Source organism: Acomys russatus, chromosome 16 (genome assembly GCF_903995435.1).
Source record: "Acomys russatus chromosome 16, mAcoRus1.1, whole genome shotgun sequence".
Lineage (NCBI taxonomy): Eukaryota > Metazoa > Chordata > Mammalia > Rodentia > Muridae > Acomys > Acomys russatus.
The window spans coordinates 23,597,237-23,612,400 of NC_067152.1; the positions used below are offsets into that span (position 1 = coordinate 23,597,237).

At 43.0% G+C, this 15,164-nt stretch overlaps 1 protein-coding gene across 1 annotated transcript in view; it reads right to left on the minus strand.

The window, feature by feature from the left end:
* Npepps (aminopeptidase puromycin sensitive) overlaps window positions 1-15,164 on the minus strand; it is an 82,113-nt gene that overhangs the window by 13,649 nt on the left and 53,300 nt on the right. Inside the window, exons 12-17 of the mRNA XM_051158442.1 lie at window positions 14,249-14,309; window positions 12,504-12,613; window positions 9,827-9,890; window positions 7,188-7,327; window positions 4,083-4,217; window positions 2,618-2,837 (exon numbers count right to left, since the gene is read on the minus strand). Of these exons, the coding sequence (XP_051014399.1) occupies window positions 2,618-2,837; window positions 4,083-4,217; window positions 7,188-7,327; window positions 9,827-9,890; window positions 12,504-12,613; window positions 14,249-14,309 (730 nt within the window). The remainder of the gene's footprint in view (window positions 1-2,617; window positions 2,838-4,082; window positions 4,218-7,187; window positions 7,328-9,826; window positions 9,891-12,503; window positions 12,614-14,248; window positions 14,310-15,164) is intronic.

Consider the following 15,164-nt stretch of genomic DNA (forward strand, 5'->3'; position numbering starts at 1 on the left):
GCTCCTCTGCTCAACAGTTTTAAAACTAGCATCTTGTATCACTTGCTATAGTCCACACTCCCTACAGGAGATGAGCGACTTACCATGGGTCTCCATGGTCCTGACCTTAGCAGCCTTTCAATTTTTCTTTAAACACTCTGGCTAACTCTTGCTTCAGATTCTTGTGCCTGCTAGTCCCTCTGGTCTTATAATAATTTGCTGTATTCTTGTATCTCTCTTTCAGTTCTGCTCAAAGATCAGCTAATTAGTGATGATTTTCCCCAACTATTTTATAAAATTCCGGCTCAGTCCTCCTTATTCACACTAATTTTTCTTTTTGATACTTTTTACCACCTTAATCTAACTTGTTTGCTGTCTCCCTCTAGAATATGTTATACAGTGCAATGCTTTGCGCACCCCTACCAGCAGCTTCTAAAATAGCACCTTTTACTAGTTACATAAATATTAGTTGAATCAATGAAGGCCAGAACTTGCTACTATTAATGTTCTTATTTAACAGTCTCAGATTAATGGTCTGGGAGTAGCTAGCTCATTGGCAGAGTTTAGCACAGACTTAGCCCCTAGGTTTAAACCCAGCACTAGAAAAAGAAAAAAACACCTAGATTAAGATTTGGCAGGCGCCGGGCGTGGTGGCGCACACCCTTAATCCCAGCACTCGGAAGGCAGAGGCAGGCGGATCGCTGTGAGTTCGAGGCCAGCCTGATCTACAAAGTGAGTCCAGGATGACCAAGGCTACACAGATAAACCCTGTCTCGAAAAACCAAAAAAAAAAAAAAAAAAAAAGAAAGAAAGATTTGGCAGGAAAGGGGCTGGAGAGATGGCTCAGAGGTTAAATAAGAACACTGGCTGCTCTTCCAAAAGTCCTGAGTTCAATTCCCAGCAACCACATGATGGCTCACAACTGTCTATAATGAGATCTGGTGCCCTCTTCTGGCCTGCAGGCACACATGTGGGCAGAACACTGTATACATAATAAATAAATCTAAAAAAAAAAAAAAAAAAAAGATTTAGGGAGCAGATGGCAACAAATAATTGTGTTTAAAACCTGCAAGTCACCATTGTGGAACCCTGGTATTAAGGTCTGGCATTTCTGGATAGCCTCTGAGTGGTTTAAGAAGAAGGGCCCTTTCTCAGTGGGGCTCTCTCTCTTTGCCTGATGATCTGGGGAACCGTAGGTGCCCCTCAGGACCTCTAGCCCTCAGGGAAGATTACACCTCTGACCCTTTCCTTATAAGAAACCTGTTCAAACCAGGTGTGGTGATGCATACCTTTAATCCCAGCACTTGAGAGGCAGAGGCAGGCAGATCACTGTGAGTTCGAGGCCAGCCTGGTCTACGAAGTGAGTCTAGGACAGCCAAGGATACACAGAGAAACTCTGTCTCGAAGAAAACCAAAAAACAAAAAACCAAAAAAAAAAAAAAAAAAGAAACCTGTTCAGCAAGCACCCGGGGATTCCGGGAGATACCCACCCTATACTAACAAGATGTCTTGGTGTATCTGGAGATTTGTTCCAACCTATAGGATAATCAAGTACTGCTTTTTGGGTTTGGTTTTTTGGGACAGGGTTTCTCTGTGTAGCCTTGGCTGTCCTGGACTTGCTTTGTAGACCAGGCTGTCCTCAAACTCACAGCAATCCACCAGCCTCTGCCTCCAAAGTGCTGAGATTAAAGGCCCATGCCCAACCTGTTTTTCCTTCTTATGACAGGGCTGTTTTGTTACATATAGATTAAGTACCCTGGTATTCTTAGCCCCCGGGAACCAAACACAATCACCCTGGCAACCTCTCCCACTGCCCAAGGTTTATAATGTCCCCAATCCTCAAAAATAAAGGCCTCACCACAGACTATCTGAGCCTCATCATTTATTCTGGGTCCAGGGCAGCGATGGCAGAACTGCCTTGGCAGCCACTGAAGCCCGCTCCATCTTGAGCAAGCTCAGTGCTGACCACCAGTGAAGCCCTTGCTGGGCCTATGCCTCACCTGCCCTGCCTTCTGGCCAGTTTAGGGTATCTGCCCGCTTCCTCTGCCGTGCTTAGCATGGCAGCTAAACAAAGGGCTGGAACAGCTTTGGTATCATCAAGGGCTTGTGGAACTCCCAAGTCTCCACTGCTGTCTGATCCCAGCAATCTCATTTTAAAAGCACTAACTTTAACACCCAGGGCTAAATTTATTACCACCTCTCCAGGTAAGCCTGGGAGCCCCGCCCAGTGTGCGGGCCTCACCCTGGGAGCTCTAAGTTGTTCCTGATAAGAGAACCGCTCCTAATAAGAGAAACAGGACCTTTGCTCTCCAGGTTCCTGTTCCCTTATGGAAGCAAACAGTGCCTGGTCTGGCCTGCCAGACATGGAACCCAGGCCACCAATAGACACGGAACACACATCATTCCAACATGTAAGCGACACTTTTTGAAAAAGATACAAGTTTATAGTCATAATCATGGAAAGCACACATAAACACCAAATAAAATCCTTATTTTGGAAAGCTGGCCCCTGCCAAGTATGATGATCCGTGCTGAAGGAAGAGAGTAAAATCATGGGTTCCAAGCCATTGCTAGTCTAACAATTTCACCACAAGTGAACAGAAAATAGCTTCAGACAGACTCTCTCCCCATAGAGTACCTTCTCCAGGCTTGGGGTCCCAGCCCAGTCTCTCTCCTATAGGTGAAAAGACATCTTTCACAAACTCCTGGATTTCCTCATAGAAGTCTGTGTGGGACAAGAGAGTTGAAAGAATCCCCAGGTTACAGCTCAGGTCGCTCCACACAGTATAATTGGGCTCATTCACAAAAGCCTCCATGACTTTTAGAACCTCTACAGTGCTAATGATTCCAGCTCGAGCCTGGGACAGGAAAAAACACAAATTAGCTCAGCCTTCAAACTAAACAAGACAAAAGAAAACACACACACAAGTAGGCGTTATCTACTGCTAGTAATTTTTGTTTGTTTGTTTTAAGGAAATGAGGCGCAGTAAGTTCACAATACTGCTAGAATAAAAATCCTATCTTGACAACATCTTTTATAAATTTCTTTTCTATTTATAAAAGAACTCCTTAAAAATTACACTGTACTTCATAATTTGGTACTGATAATAACTAGTTAACTTTTTGTTTCTACTCAGTTTCTGGGGCATCACTTTGATGTTTAAAATTTTTAATACTTTCAGAAAAGCTGCAAAAAGAGTTGGGGCTCTGGTTCTTGACAAAGGCTCTTTCAGGACTGAACCTGCAACTGTCAAATTGAGCCTCCCTCTCCGTTACTGCCTTCTAGAAGACCATGCGCAGGAGGCTCTACAGACTCAGCGTGCTTTCAGTGCTGACTAACAAGAGCTGGAAGGAGAACCTCTGTCCTAGCAGCCGACTGAACAAACAGCCTGCTCTCCTGGGACAGGTCTCCCTTGGCAATGCCATCAGCAGATGGGAGGTTTTGTCCATCAATGCTAATCTGTATTTATTCAAAGAAGGAATCCAAAGAGCAGTCACAGAGGGCAGGGAGATTTCGGTCCAATTTAAAGGAACACTAGAAAGAATGACAATTTTACCACAGGCAAAGACATCCTGAAATTACCTAATGTGCTGGTGTTGGAGTCATAAAGACAACAATATGAATTTTGCTGCTTTAAATCCTTCCTGGAACAAAGCCAAACATGTCTGTAATTCTGGGGCTGATGTACTATACTTTGAGTAACAACGCACTGTTAAAATATTCTGGCTTTCCCAGCAAAGTACAAGTACTACTTAAGAAAAACATAAAATCACTCTAAATTAGTTCTTTAAAAATCAGTAGAAAAATTTGTTTATGACTCATATCCATTTCTTTTGAAAGGATGGACGTTTGGCCTTACAAAGGACAGTTTAAGCAAAGATAGGTTTTGAAAACCGGCTTAGAAGAAGTAAATGGAATTTGCTTCAGGCAAATAACATAGGTAACAATCTCATCACGTTAATTAGTGATTAGCTATTTGCTGTCATCGCAAATACACAACCTTCAGGAAGAATCGTATCTTTCTAATATGTTTTATACACTCCAGGAGAAATAGGACCCTTTAACGAACAAAACGCATCACATGACCACATCAGATGCTCACCAGAGAAAAGAGGTCATTCTGTAATCCAAGTCGATCCACTGGGGGCAGAGAAAGGTCACGGATTCCTGGTAATAAACTTTCCAGCATGGCAGAGCTGTACTGGGTCCGATAAAACCCGACTGTTCCCAGATTTAACTAAAAAGAGCCAATAAATACTATTAATCACTTTCTTTCTCCCCACTTTCAGACAGGATCTGTATGTAGCCATGGCTGTCCTGGAACTCACTCTGTGGACCAGGCTGGCCTGAAACTCTTAATAGAGACCCGCCTGCCTCTGCCTCCTGAGTGCTGGGATTGAAGGTAGCACCGCCATTTTATAGATTTTTTTTTTTTGAGTGAGCACAGCGGCATCCAGAGCTACGTAATGAGACTCTGTCTCAAAAACAACAACAAAACAAACAAATTTGGGGGGTAATGTTGGGGATCAAACGAATGGATTCCTGCATGCTAAGCAAGTATTCTACCATGGAGCTAAGTCCTATCTTGAAAACCAACCAACCAACAGAACCTATATAAAATAAAATTACAAAACTTACTACATAAAAGTATTGTAAAAATAGGAGCTGGAGAGATGGCTCAATGGCTAAGAGCATTGGCTGCTCTTCCAGAGGTCCTGAGTTCAATTCCAGCACCCACATGGCAACACACAAATGTCTGTAACTCCAGTTCCAGAACACACAGACATACATGCAGAAAAACGCCAATGCACCTTAATAATAATTTGAGAAATTATAAAAATAGCCAAAGAATTCTGATCCAATTACATTGAGTCTCTTTATCTTTTACTCTAGAAACTACGTCTTTATGTCATTAATTAAAACCATTACATATACAATTCTTTTCTAATTTATAAGAACTTCCTCATTGCTACTTATTCTTCCAGATCATAATTTCAAATACTCACCAACCAAAGAGTATGCATAGACCAGACCTAGGCGCCTACACATACGTAACCAATGGGAAGTTAGATCTCCATGTGGGTCCCCTGGTAAGATGAGCAGATGCTGTCTATGACATGGACTCTGTTGCCTTTTCAATCACTTCCCCCCACAGGAGCTGCCTAGCTTGGCCCTCACTGGATGAGGAGAAGCTCAGTGTTGATACGCCTTGATGTGCTAGAGTGGGTGGTGGTGAGGAGCTCCTCTTTCCAGAGGAAAAGGGAGGGATGGCCGGGTGGTGGTGGTGCACACCTTTAATCCCAGCACTCGGGAGGCAGGTGGATCGCTATGAATTTGAGGCCAGCCTGGTCTACAAAGTTAGTCCAGGACAGCCAAGGCTACAAGGCTACAGAGGGAAACCCTGTATTGAAAAACCAAAAAGGGAGCGATGATAGGGGGAAGATGGTGGGAGGGTTGAACTGGGAGGAGAGGAAGAAGGGCAATTCCATTGGATGTAAAGCGAATATAAAACTTTTTTTTAGGGGCTGGAGGGATGGCTCAGAGGTTAAGAACACTGGCTGCTCTTCCAGAGGTCCTGAGTTCAATTCCCAGAAACCACATGGTGGTTCACAACCATCTATTATGTGATCTAGTGCCGTCTTCTGGGCTGCAGGTGTACATGCAGGCAGAGCACTGTACATAATAATAAGCAAATATTTTTAAAAATGCAAATGCTAATATATTCCATTTTAAATGTTAAAATAGAAAAATGTTTTTTTTTTTATTTGAGACAGGGTTTCTCGGTACAGCCTTAGCTGTCAGCTGTCCTTGAACTGACAGAAACCCGCCTGCCTCTGTCTCCCTAATGCTGGGATCACAGGCGTGCACCACCATGCCTGGGGAAAATAATTTCTCCTCCCCCCATTCAGGGTTTAAAATAGTTACTTTTTGACAGCTAAAATTTTGGGATAACCAGTAACTGCAAGAATAAATTATAGCAAAAAAAAATTATTACAAAGTAAAATATAATATTTACACATTGGTATTTTTGTTTTTGTTTTTGTTTTTTTTTTGGATTTTTCGAGACAGGGTTTCTCTGTGTAGCCTCGGCTGTCCTGAACTTGCTTTGTAGACCAGGCTGGCCTCGAACTCACAGTGATCCGCCTGCCTCTGCCTCCCGAGTGCTGGGATTAAAGGCGTGCGCCACCACGCCCGGCCACATTGGTATTTTTGTAAAATAATATTATAGCAATAGCTAAAAGGATTTCACATTTCAGCAACAAACCGTTTTATGATATTTCTGATTTCATTTGAGGATAGTTAGTTACATGTGGACAACACGCTACTTACATTAACAGTCATTAGAAGGGATGAGGGAATGGGGGGGGGGGGGGCGCAGCTTCATTGCATGGCTGGCTTTTCGAGATAGGGTTTCTCTGTATAGTTTTGGTTTTCCTGAAATTCACTCTGTAGATCAGGCTGGTCTCGAACTCAAAAAGATCCACCTGCCTCTGCGGGGATTAAACGCATGCCCCACCACCGCCTGACTTTTTATAAAAGGAGGCAGGCAGCTTACAGCTGCTAGACTACAAATGTTCTATGCACAATGTACTATTTACTGCTCTAGGTCTCAGTAACCGAGCCAAGCTCCACCTCCCGCCTCAGACTACTGGGTGCTGCAGTTAGAGGTGTGCATGACCAAACCCAGTCAACTCTAATTTTCAATCCTCACAATTCAGTTTTTTCTGCTTAGAACTGTTTTTTCCTTTCAAAGTACTAACCTAAGCTGGTTGCAGTGGCGCACGCCTGTAATCCCAGCCCACAGGCAGGCAGATCGCTAAGAGTTCAAGGCCAGCCTGGTTTATAAAGTGAGTCAAGGACAGCCAAGGCCACACAGAGAAACCCTGTCTTGAAAAACCAAAAGAAAAACACTAGTCTACATTGAAAGAATACAAGAGCACCGCCTGCTTTTCCAAAGGTCCTGAGTTCAGTTCCCAGCAACCACATGGTGGCTCCCAACCATCTGTAATGTAATCTGATGCCCTCTTCTGGCCTGCAGGTGTACGTGCAGACAATACTGTATACATAATAAATAAACCTTAAAAAAAAAGAAAGAAAGAAAGAAAAATAAAATAAAATAAAATAAAATGAAAGAAAGAATACAATTCAGAGTCAGCCACAAAGACACAGAGCAGGAGTTAGAATGGCCACGCCTTTCTAAACCTACCTTTACCCACTGTTCAGGGTTGACGTTCTTCAACACCACAGTCATCTCTGGCTTATCCATCAGGACTTTCAGTTTAGCCTGGCTGGGGTCTTCACTAGTTGAGATTGTGATAGGAACCATCCACTGAGGACAGTCTTCACCTAAGCAAAAGAGAACAGACAGAACATTTGAAAGACAAGGTTATACTGAAAAATACAGGTGATTAGGTAGCCCGAGGACTACTAGAGCGGTAAGGACATATTCCCAGCCTCACACATGCCTCCAGATGACCTAACAGCATCAGTGCAAGGGACAAGGTAGCTTACAATCATCTAAAGAGAAGGGCTTTTTTCTGCTTCTGCAGAGCAATAACGACAGCACTGAGGCTACTGCTAACTGTGAGGAGTGCATGCTCTAAGGTACTTTCATTAACCGACCCGCGCTCCTGCAACACTGCACAGGACCAACTCTGGGAGTCACTTTACTTCATCACTGAGGCACCACATTTGAAAGGCAAAGCCAGTGCCTTAGATATCAGACAGCAAAGCAGACGTTATCTTGTGCATTAACAAAGCTATTTAAAGAAGGCACACAGTCGACATTTAAGTAACTACACACTTGGTTACAAGTTGAAGCGTAGCTCAAACCTCCCCAACAGAGACACTCCAGGTTTTAATGTGACCAATATTGTTCACAGGTTAGAAAAACATGCACACCTGTCAGACTTACAGTACAGATTATAAATATGGGGCAGAAGATAGAACTTTGACCCCTGAAGACTTAATTGGATACTACAGCCATTAACTGACTTGTTTGGCCTATTTACTAAGTCTTTTTCCTATTAGGCAAGGAGCGCTGGAGATCAAATCCAAGGCCTCCACTGAGAAGAGCTGTTCAAAGAGAGACAGGTCAAGGGCAGAAGGCCATACTTCTTTACTGGATGTGAATACAACATGACAGAAAGGTCGCTGTACATATACGTGCCCCTGCTGAGACTATTATTTTCAAGGAAATCAAATTTAAGTTTCTTCAATTAATATTTAATTTCTGTCGCTAAGCAGATCTCTAAGAGTTTGAGGCCAGCCTGGTTTACAAAGCAAGTCTAGGACAGGCAGGGATGCTATTACACAGAGAAATCCTGTCTCAAAAAACCAAACCAAACAACAAACAAACAAAACCACAATAATTTCCTGAGTAAAATTTCATGGGTAAAAAGAGCTGAATGACAAGCATATTATTTGAGAAGGTAGTAGCTGATAGGAAAAACAATTTCAACTACCTTAATTGAATTTCCACTCTTTAAAAAAAAAAAAAAAAAAAAAAGATTTATTTATTTATTATGTATACAGTGCTCTGCCTGTATGTACCCTGCAGACCAGAAGAGGGCGTCAGATCTCATTATAGATGTTGTGAGGCATCATGTGGTTGCAGGGAACTGTACTCAGGACCTTTGGAAGAGCAGCCAGTGCTCTTAACCTCTGAACCATCTCTCCAGGCCCTGAATTTCCACTCTTTTAAATTCACTGGACAGGTGAGTTTAAGCAATTATTTTTCCTTTTTCTTTTTGGAGGTAGTGGGAACAACTGAGACAAAGCTTCTCTAGAACTAGCTCTGTAGACCAGGCTGGCCTCAGATTCACAGGGATCCTCCTGCCTCTGCCTTCCAAGTGCTGGGATTACAGACATGCCACCACAGCCAGGTGATTTTGAGCCATAATCTCAGCTTTTCTTATGTGTAAAAGGGAGTTACTACTTTATTCTGAGAAAATATAGACCCAACTGTAGTTCTAGTGTAATGTAAAGTAAGACATTAAGACATATTATTGGGCTTAATTAAGCCCAATAACTTAAAAAAAAAAAAAAAAAAAGTAACATAGTGATGGTTTTCAACCTGTAGGTCAGGTGACCCTTTGGGAGGTTTCACAGGGGTCACATATCAGCTATCCTCAGATATTTATACTACAATTATGATTCATAATATAATATAAATTTATAATTAGCAAAATTACAGTTATAAAGTGGCAACAAAAATAATTTTATGGTTGAGGGTCACCACAATCAAAGCATTAGTAAGTTCAGAACCACTAACATAGTAAGACTAAAGAAATAATTTCTTGGGTATTCCTATGCTTTTTCACTTTCTTTCAATAAAAGAGCTATAAAATATTTTGTTGTTATTGTTTTTCAAGATAGGGTTTCTCTGTGTAGTCCTGGAACTCACTCTGTAGACGAGGCTGGCCTCAAACTTAAGAGCTCTATCTGCCTGCCTCTGCCTCCTGGATGCTGTGATTAAAGGTGTGCACCACCACCTAGTGATAAGTACAGAATTTTAAAGATTGGGTCTAGATGGGTTCAGCGGTTAAGAGTACTGGCTGCTTTTCCAACAACCAGTTGTAGAAGGGGTTCAATTTCCAGCACACACATTATGGCTAACAACTGCCTATAACTCCAGTTCTAAGAGATCTATTGCCTCCCCAGGTAGTTGGAGAACATACAGACAAGCAGAAACACACACACACACACACACACAACAAATATTTTTTAAAAATTAAATCCAAAGTATAACTGAAGAAATAATAACATGGTATTATTTGTTCTTATTTTGAAAACTACTAGTAAGGAATGCAAATTTATTGACCCTCTTACAGTCTATCTGCTCACCGTCATATGGTCCACTGGCACAGAACTTCTTTTGAGACAGCCTTAGCACTCTGTCATCTTCTACCTAAGAAGCGAAGCAAAAGCTATAAAAACAATGGTGATTTTTGGGTGGGGGTGTTTCTGTGACAATGTAGACAGGAAATCAGTACAGACAAACTCTGCCAAGATAAAGATGAGAATACTAAAGAACAGAAAGAAAAAGCCACTCTTTAGGGAGGGGATCATGAGCTTCAACCTAGCTGAAAAGCAGCTGCTTTGTCTGTGTGTGACATCTCTCTCGAGTGTGGGCGTCAACTTTCTTCAGAGCTGTGGTCCCTGGCAAGCTGCTCATGCCCCATGTTCATGCAGTGAGGTTTTTATTTAATTTCTTTTTTAAAAATATTTTTATTTAGTTTTAATCTATGTGCATTGGTGTTAAAGTGTCAGATCTTGGAGTTACAGACAGTTGTGAGCTGCCATGTGGGGTGCTGGGAATTGAACCCGGGTCCTTTGTTTTTGTTTTTGTTTTTTTTTTTTTTGGTTTTTCGAGACAGGGTTTCTCTGTGTAGCCTTGGCTGTCCTGGACTCACTTTGTAGACCAGGCTGGCCTCGAACTCACAGCGATCCACCTGCCTCTGCCTCCCGAGTGCTGGGATTAAAGGCGTGCGCCACCACGCCCGTCTCAAACCCGGGTCCTTTGGAAAAGCAGACAGTGCTCTTAACCACTGAGCCATCTCTCCAGCCCCCTTTATTTAATTTCTTAAAAATGTCTTAAAAAAACAAAAAGAAAGGCCATGAGAGTAGGAGTGGGATGTTTTAGGAAGGGTTCCGGGGATACAAGATACACTGTATATATGTACAAAACTGCCAAAGAATAAATTTAAAAAGTTAAAGTTTCACTTGTGGTTGTGGTGGCATCCCTTTAATCCTAGCACTAGGGAGATAGAGGCAGGTGTACCTCTGTGAGTTCAAGGCCAGCCTGGTCTACATAATGAGTTCCAGGACAGCCAGGGCTGCAGAGAGAATCCCTTCTCAACAAAACAAAACAAAACAAAGTCAGTCAGCCCATTTCACTGAGACCTCAGAATAAAAATAAGTAAAAGGTCCTGCCCCAATGCCCTGGGGACGGCCACTCAATACATATACAAAATAGCTTTAATATAACAAGTGAGATGGAGGCAGGAGCAGGACTCCCAGGTTACCCTTGAATGAAAAGAAGAGGCAATATATATCTTGTGTATATAAAGTATAAGTTTTGCAATAAAACACAAATGTGAAGGTGGGGTGACTACAAATAACTAGAAAACCAAAAGCAATAGTCTATGTGTTTAAAACAACACTTGCCACTCAAGCTCCAGGACCTGAGGCCAATCCCAGCACCAAGTGAAAACTGGGGTAATAATGACAATTTATAATCCTAGTGTCTGTAAGGTAGAAAGAGCAGATCACTGAAGCCTACTATCCAGCCAGCCTAGCAAAACTGACAAATCCCAGGTCCGAGTGACAGACCCTGTCAAAACGCCAAGGTCAACAGCCTACTGACCTCTCCTCTTCACTCCCACACACACCCATCTCACTCCTGCACCAAAAGGAAAAAACTTCCAAACAGGTAGTCAATTTGCCTTACTACTCACCAATGATTACATTCTAAGATATTTCAAAGATCATACATTGTAACAGATTTGAGTTTACTTAAGTCAACATAAAACTAGACTAATGATGACCTTAGTAATTAAACTTAAGTACAAGAAACAGAATTGAGCTGGGCAGTGGTGGCGCACACCTTTAATGCCAGCACTCGAGACGCAGAGGCAGGCGGATCCCAGTGAGTTCGAGGCCAGCTTGGTCTACAAAGTGAGTCCAGGACAGCCAAGGCTACACAGAGAAACCCTGTCTCGAAAAACAAAAACAAACAAAAAACAAGCAAGCAAACAAGAAAGAAAGGGTCTTTGGTTCAATCCACAGAACCACTAAATAAATTACTCGTAAAAACTAAATTCATAAAAATTAAAATTAAAGAATTCAGCCTAAAGAGATTGCTTAGCAGTTACGAGCACTGCCTGTCTTCCTTCTAGAAGACTTGGGTTTAATTTCCATTACCCACATAGTAGCTCACAACCATTTGAGCAACTCTAGTTCCAAGGGATCGATGCTTTTTCCAGACTTCACAGTTACCATGCACACACACAGTGCACAGACATACATGCAGAGAAACACCTATCCACATGAAAAAAATTTTTTAAATTACAATATAAAAGTTATTAACTATGGGTTATGGATATCGATTTTGGCCAGCTAAGACTGCATAGTGATACCCCTGACTCAGGAGGAAACAAAAAAGACTTTCTGCATGCCCATTGACTTTCCTGGAACTCACTATGTGGAGTAGCTAGCCTCAAATTCAGAAGAGCTGTCTGCCTCTGCCTCCCAAGTGCTGAGATCAAAGGCGTGTGCCAGTGCCACTGGCAGCCTCCTGAAGTCTAACAGTGAGAGCCTAAGGGAAAAGTTTCAGCCAGCAGTCTGCATTCAGTGTAAGCGTTAATGAACAGAACAGTTTTGAGAAATGAAATCTTCACACTGTCTGGCTAGGTAGCCTCAGTGGGCTCCAACTCCTGACACCTTCTCTCTCCATCTAAGGACATGGATTGCAGGTATGACGCACCACACTTGGCTGTGCAAGGACTTCTAATAGCTTTACCTGTTCAGCTTCCACATAAATGAGAGGGAATCCCATTTGTTTGGTCCAGGTATTCATCACAGCTGCTATAGGTTTACCACTGGCATTTTCCAAACTTTCCCAGAGATCCTCTAGAAGGTAAATGAAAATAATAACCAGAAAAAATGTTTATGTTTACTTCCTATATTGGAAAACTCATTTAACTCTTAACATTACAGAGCTTAGCAACTATGAAGTGCATCACACAGTGCCTCCAACAAACCCTCACCCACAATGCTACAACAAAGTAAATGCTACTACAAAGTCGGCTCCAGGGGCGCAGAGAAGTGCTTCCCACAGCAGCACGAGGTCTCGAGTTTACATCCCCAGCACCCACATGAAAATTGGGAATATGAGTTGGGTGTGGCAGTGCATGTGGGAGGCAGGGGCACGAGGATCTACCTAACTGTGAGGCCAGCCCGGTCTACACAGTGAGTTCCAGGATAGCTAGGACTACATACAAACCCCTATTTCCAAAAATAAATAAGTAAGTAAGTACCAGCAGTATGTTCAGTAAGTTCTAAAACAGAAAAGCGCAAAAGGATAAGGAGATGATACTAGAAACATAGGCAAGGACTGTACCGTGCCCAGGGCAGTGTGGCTGACACACAGGTGTGGACTGTACCGTGCCCAGGGCAGTGTGGCTGACACACAGGTGTGGACTGTACCGTGCCCAGGGCAGTGTGGCTGACACACAGGTGTGGACTGTACCGTGCCCAGGGCAGTGTGGCTGACACACAGGTGTGGACTGTACAGTGCCCAGGGCAGTGTGGCTGACACACAGGTGTGGATTGTACCGTGCCCAGGGCAGTGTGGCTGACACACAGGTGTGGACTCCAACATGAGTGACATGCAACAGAGAGTAACACAGCACTTGTGAGAAGAAGCCTTAGCTCAAGAGACGGAACAGAGCAAAGCTTCAAGTACTGGGTGTGTGGACAATCACAAAATTCTAACAGAGGGATCATAAAGTCATGAATTTAAGGGAAGAACAGTGAGGAAAGACAGGGCACTAGAATTTCTGTAAGAGGATGAAAACCATTCCTGGTAGCACATGATATGGGATGCCAATTATTTTTCATAAATAGTGGGAATAAAAACATTAAATAGCAAGACGGCAGTTGCACGTCTTTAAGCCCAGCACTCGGGAGGCAAAGATGAGCAGATCTCTGGGAGTCCCAGGACAGCCAGGACTACACAGAGAAACCCTGTCTTGGAAACAAGGACTCCCACCACCCCCCATTAAACAGTAGATTTTGCTGCTCCAAGTGTAGTGATGTCTTTTCCCCCCCTCCGAGACAGAGATTTCTCTTGTGTAGTTTTGGCTGTCCTAGACTCATTTTATAGACCAGGTTGGACTTGAACTGACAGCGATCTGCCTGCCTCTGCCTCCCAAGTGCTGGGATTAAAGGCGTGCGCCACCACGCCCGGCCTCGTAGTTGATGTCTTAATACACTAGATCTGTAAATGACTCATCATAAACGACCCTTCAGTGTAGACTGACATTTTATCTCCAGTAACCACTGTCTGGTACTGGGGAAATCACAACCAAGGGCCTTTATCTGCACTTCTATTTCAAGCTATTGAGTATTACCTTTGAGGGCAAGGAATAGCTCAATATGGCAGAGCTGTGTCTTACGTGCATGAGGCCCTATGTTTGATCTCTAACATGATAAAAAGATGAAAGCAAAGATGGAGATAAAATTAATAAGAAATATCAAGATTACCTGTGGCTGCATTCTTCTGTTGGAACTTGGTTAAGTACATGTTCATTCCTTTCTTAAAGTCCTGAAAAAATATAATTTTAAAATCAAGTGAGTTCGACCTCAGAATTTATAGCAGATATACACATTAGTCAAAAGTAAATGTACTCAAATACTGAAGTACCAGATATTCTGAAAAGCATGTGTACTTTTGACGCCCACAAATTCTATCTAAGAGTAACTACCCTGACTCCCACTGTTGCTTTCTAAATGTGGTGCCTTATCTTTGCCAGCGTGGTGATTTGAGAATGACCCCTATAAGCTCATGCGTTTGCTTTTATTTGTATATTTTTTAGACAGGGTTTCTTGGCTGTCCTCAAACTCACAGAGACCAGCCTGCCTCCACCTCCCTAAGTAATATGCCTGGGAAGGATTAGATGTTGTGGCCCCTTTTTGAGACAGGGTTTCTCTGTGTAGCCTTGGCTGTCCTGGACTCGCTTTGTAGACCAGGCTGGCTTCGAACTCACAGGGATCCGCCTGCCTCTGCCCCCTGTGCTGGGATTAAAGGCGCACGCCCTGCAGGAGCTGTGGCCTTTGTTAGGAGGTGTGTCACTAGGGGCAGCCTTTATAAGGAGGTGTGTCACTAGGGGCAGCCTTTGAGGTTTCAAAAGATTCCTGCAATTCCCATTTGGCCCTCTCTGCCTAATGGCTGTGTCTCGATAGCTCTTAGCCAGCAGTGGTGGCACACACCTTTAACCACAAGTGTCTATAATCCCAGCACTTGGGAGGCAAGCCTGGTCTAGAGTGAGTTTCAGGACAGCCAGGGCTACACAGAGAACCATGTCTCAAAAACAAACAACAAAAAACCAAAATGAGACTTCTTAGCCACTGCCATAGTGCCATGCCTGCCTGTCACATGTTCCTCCAGAATGGTGATGGA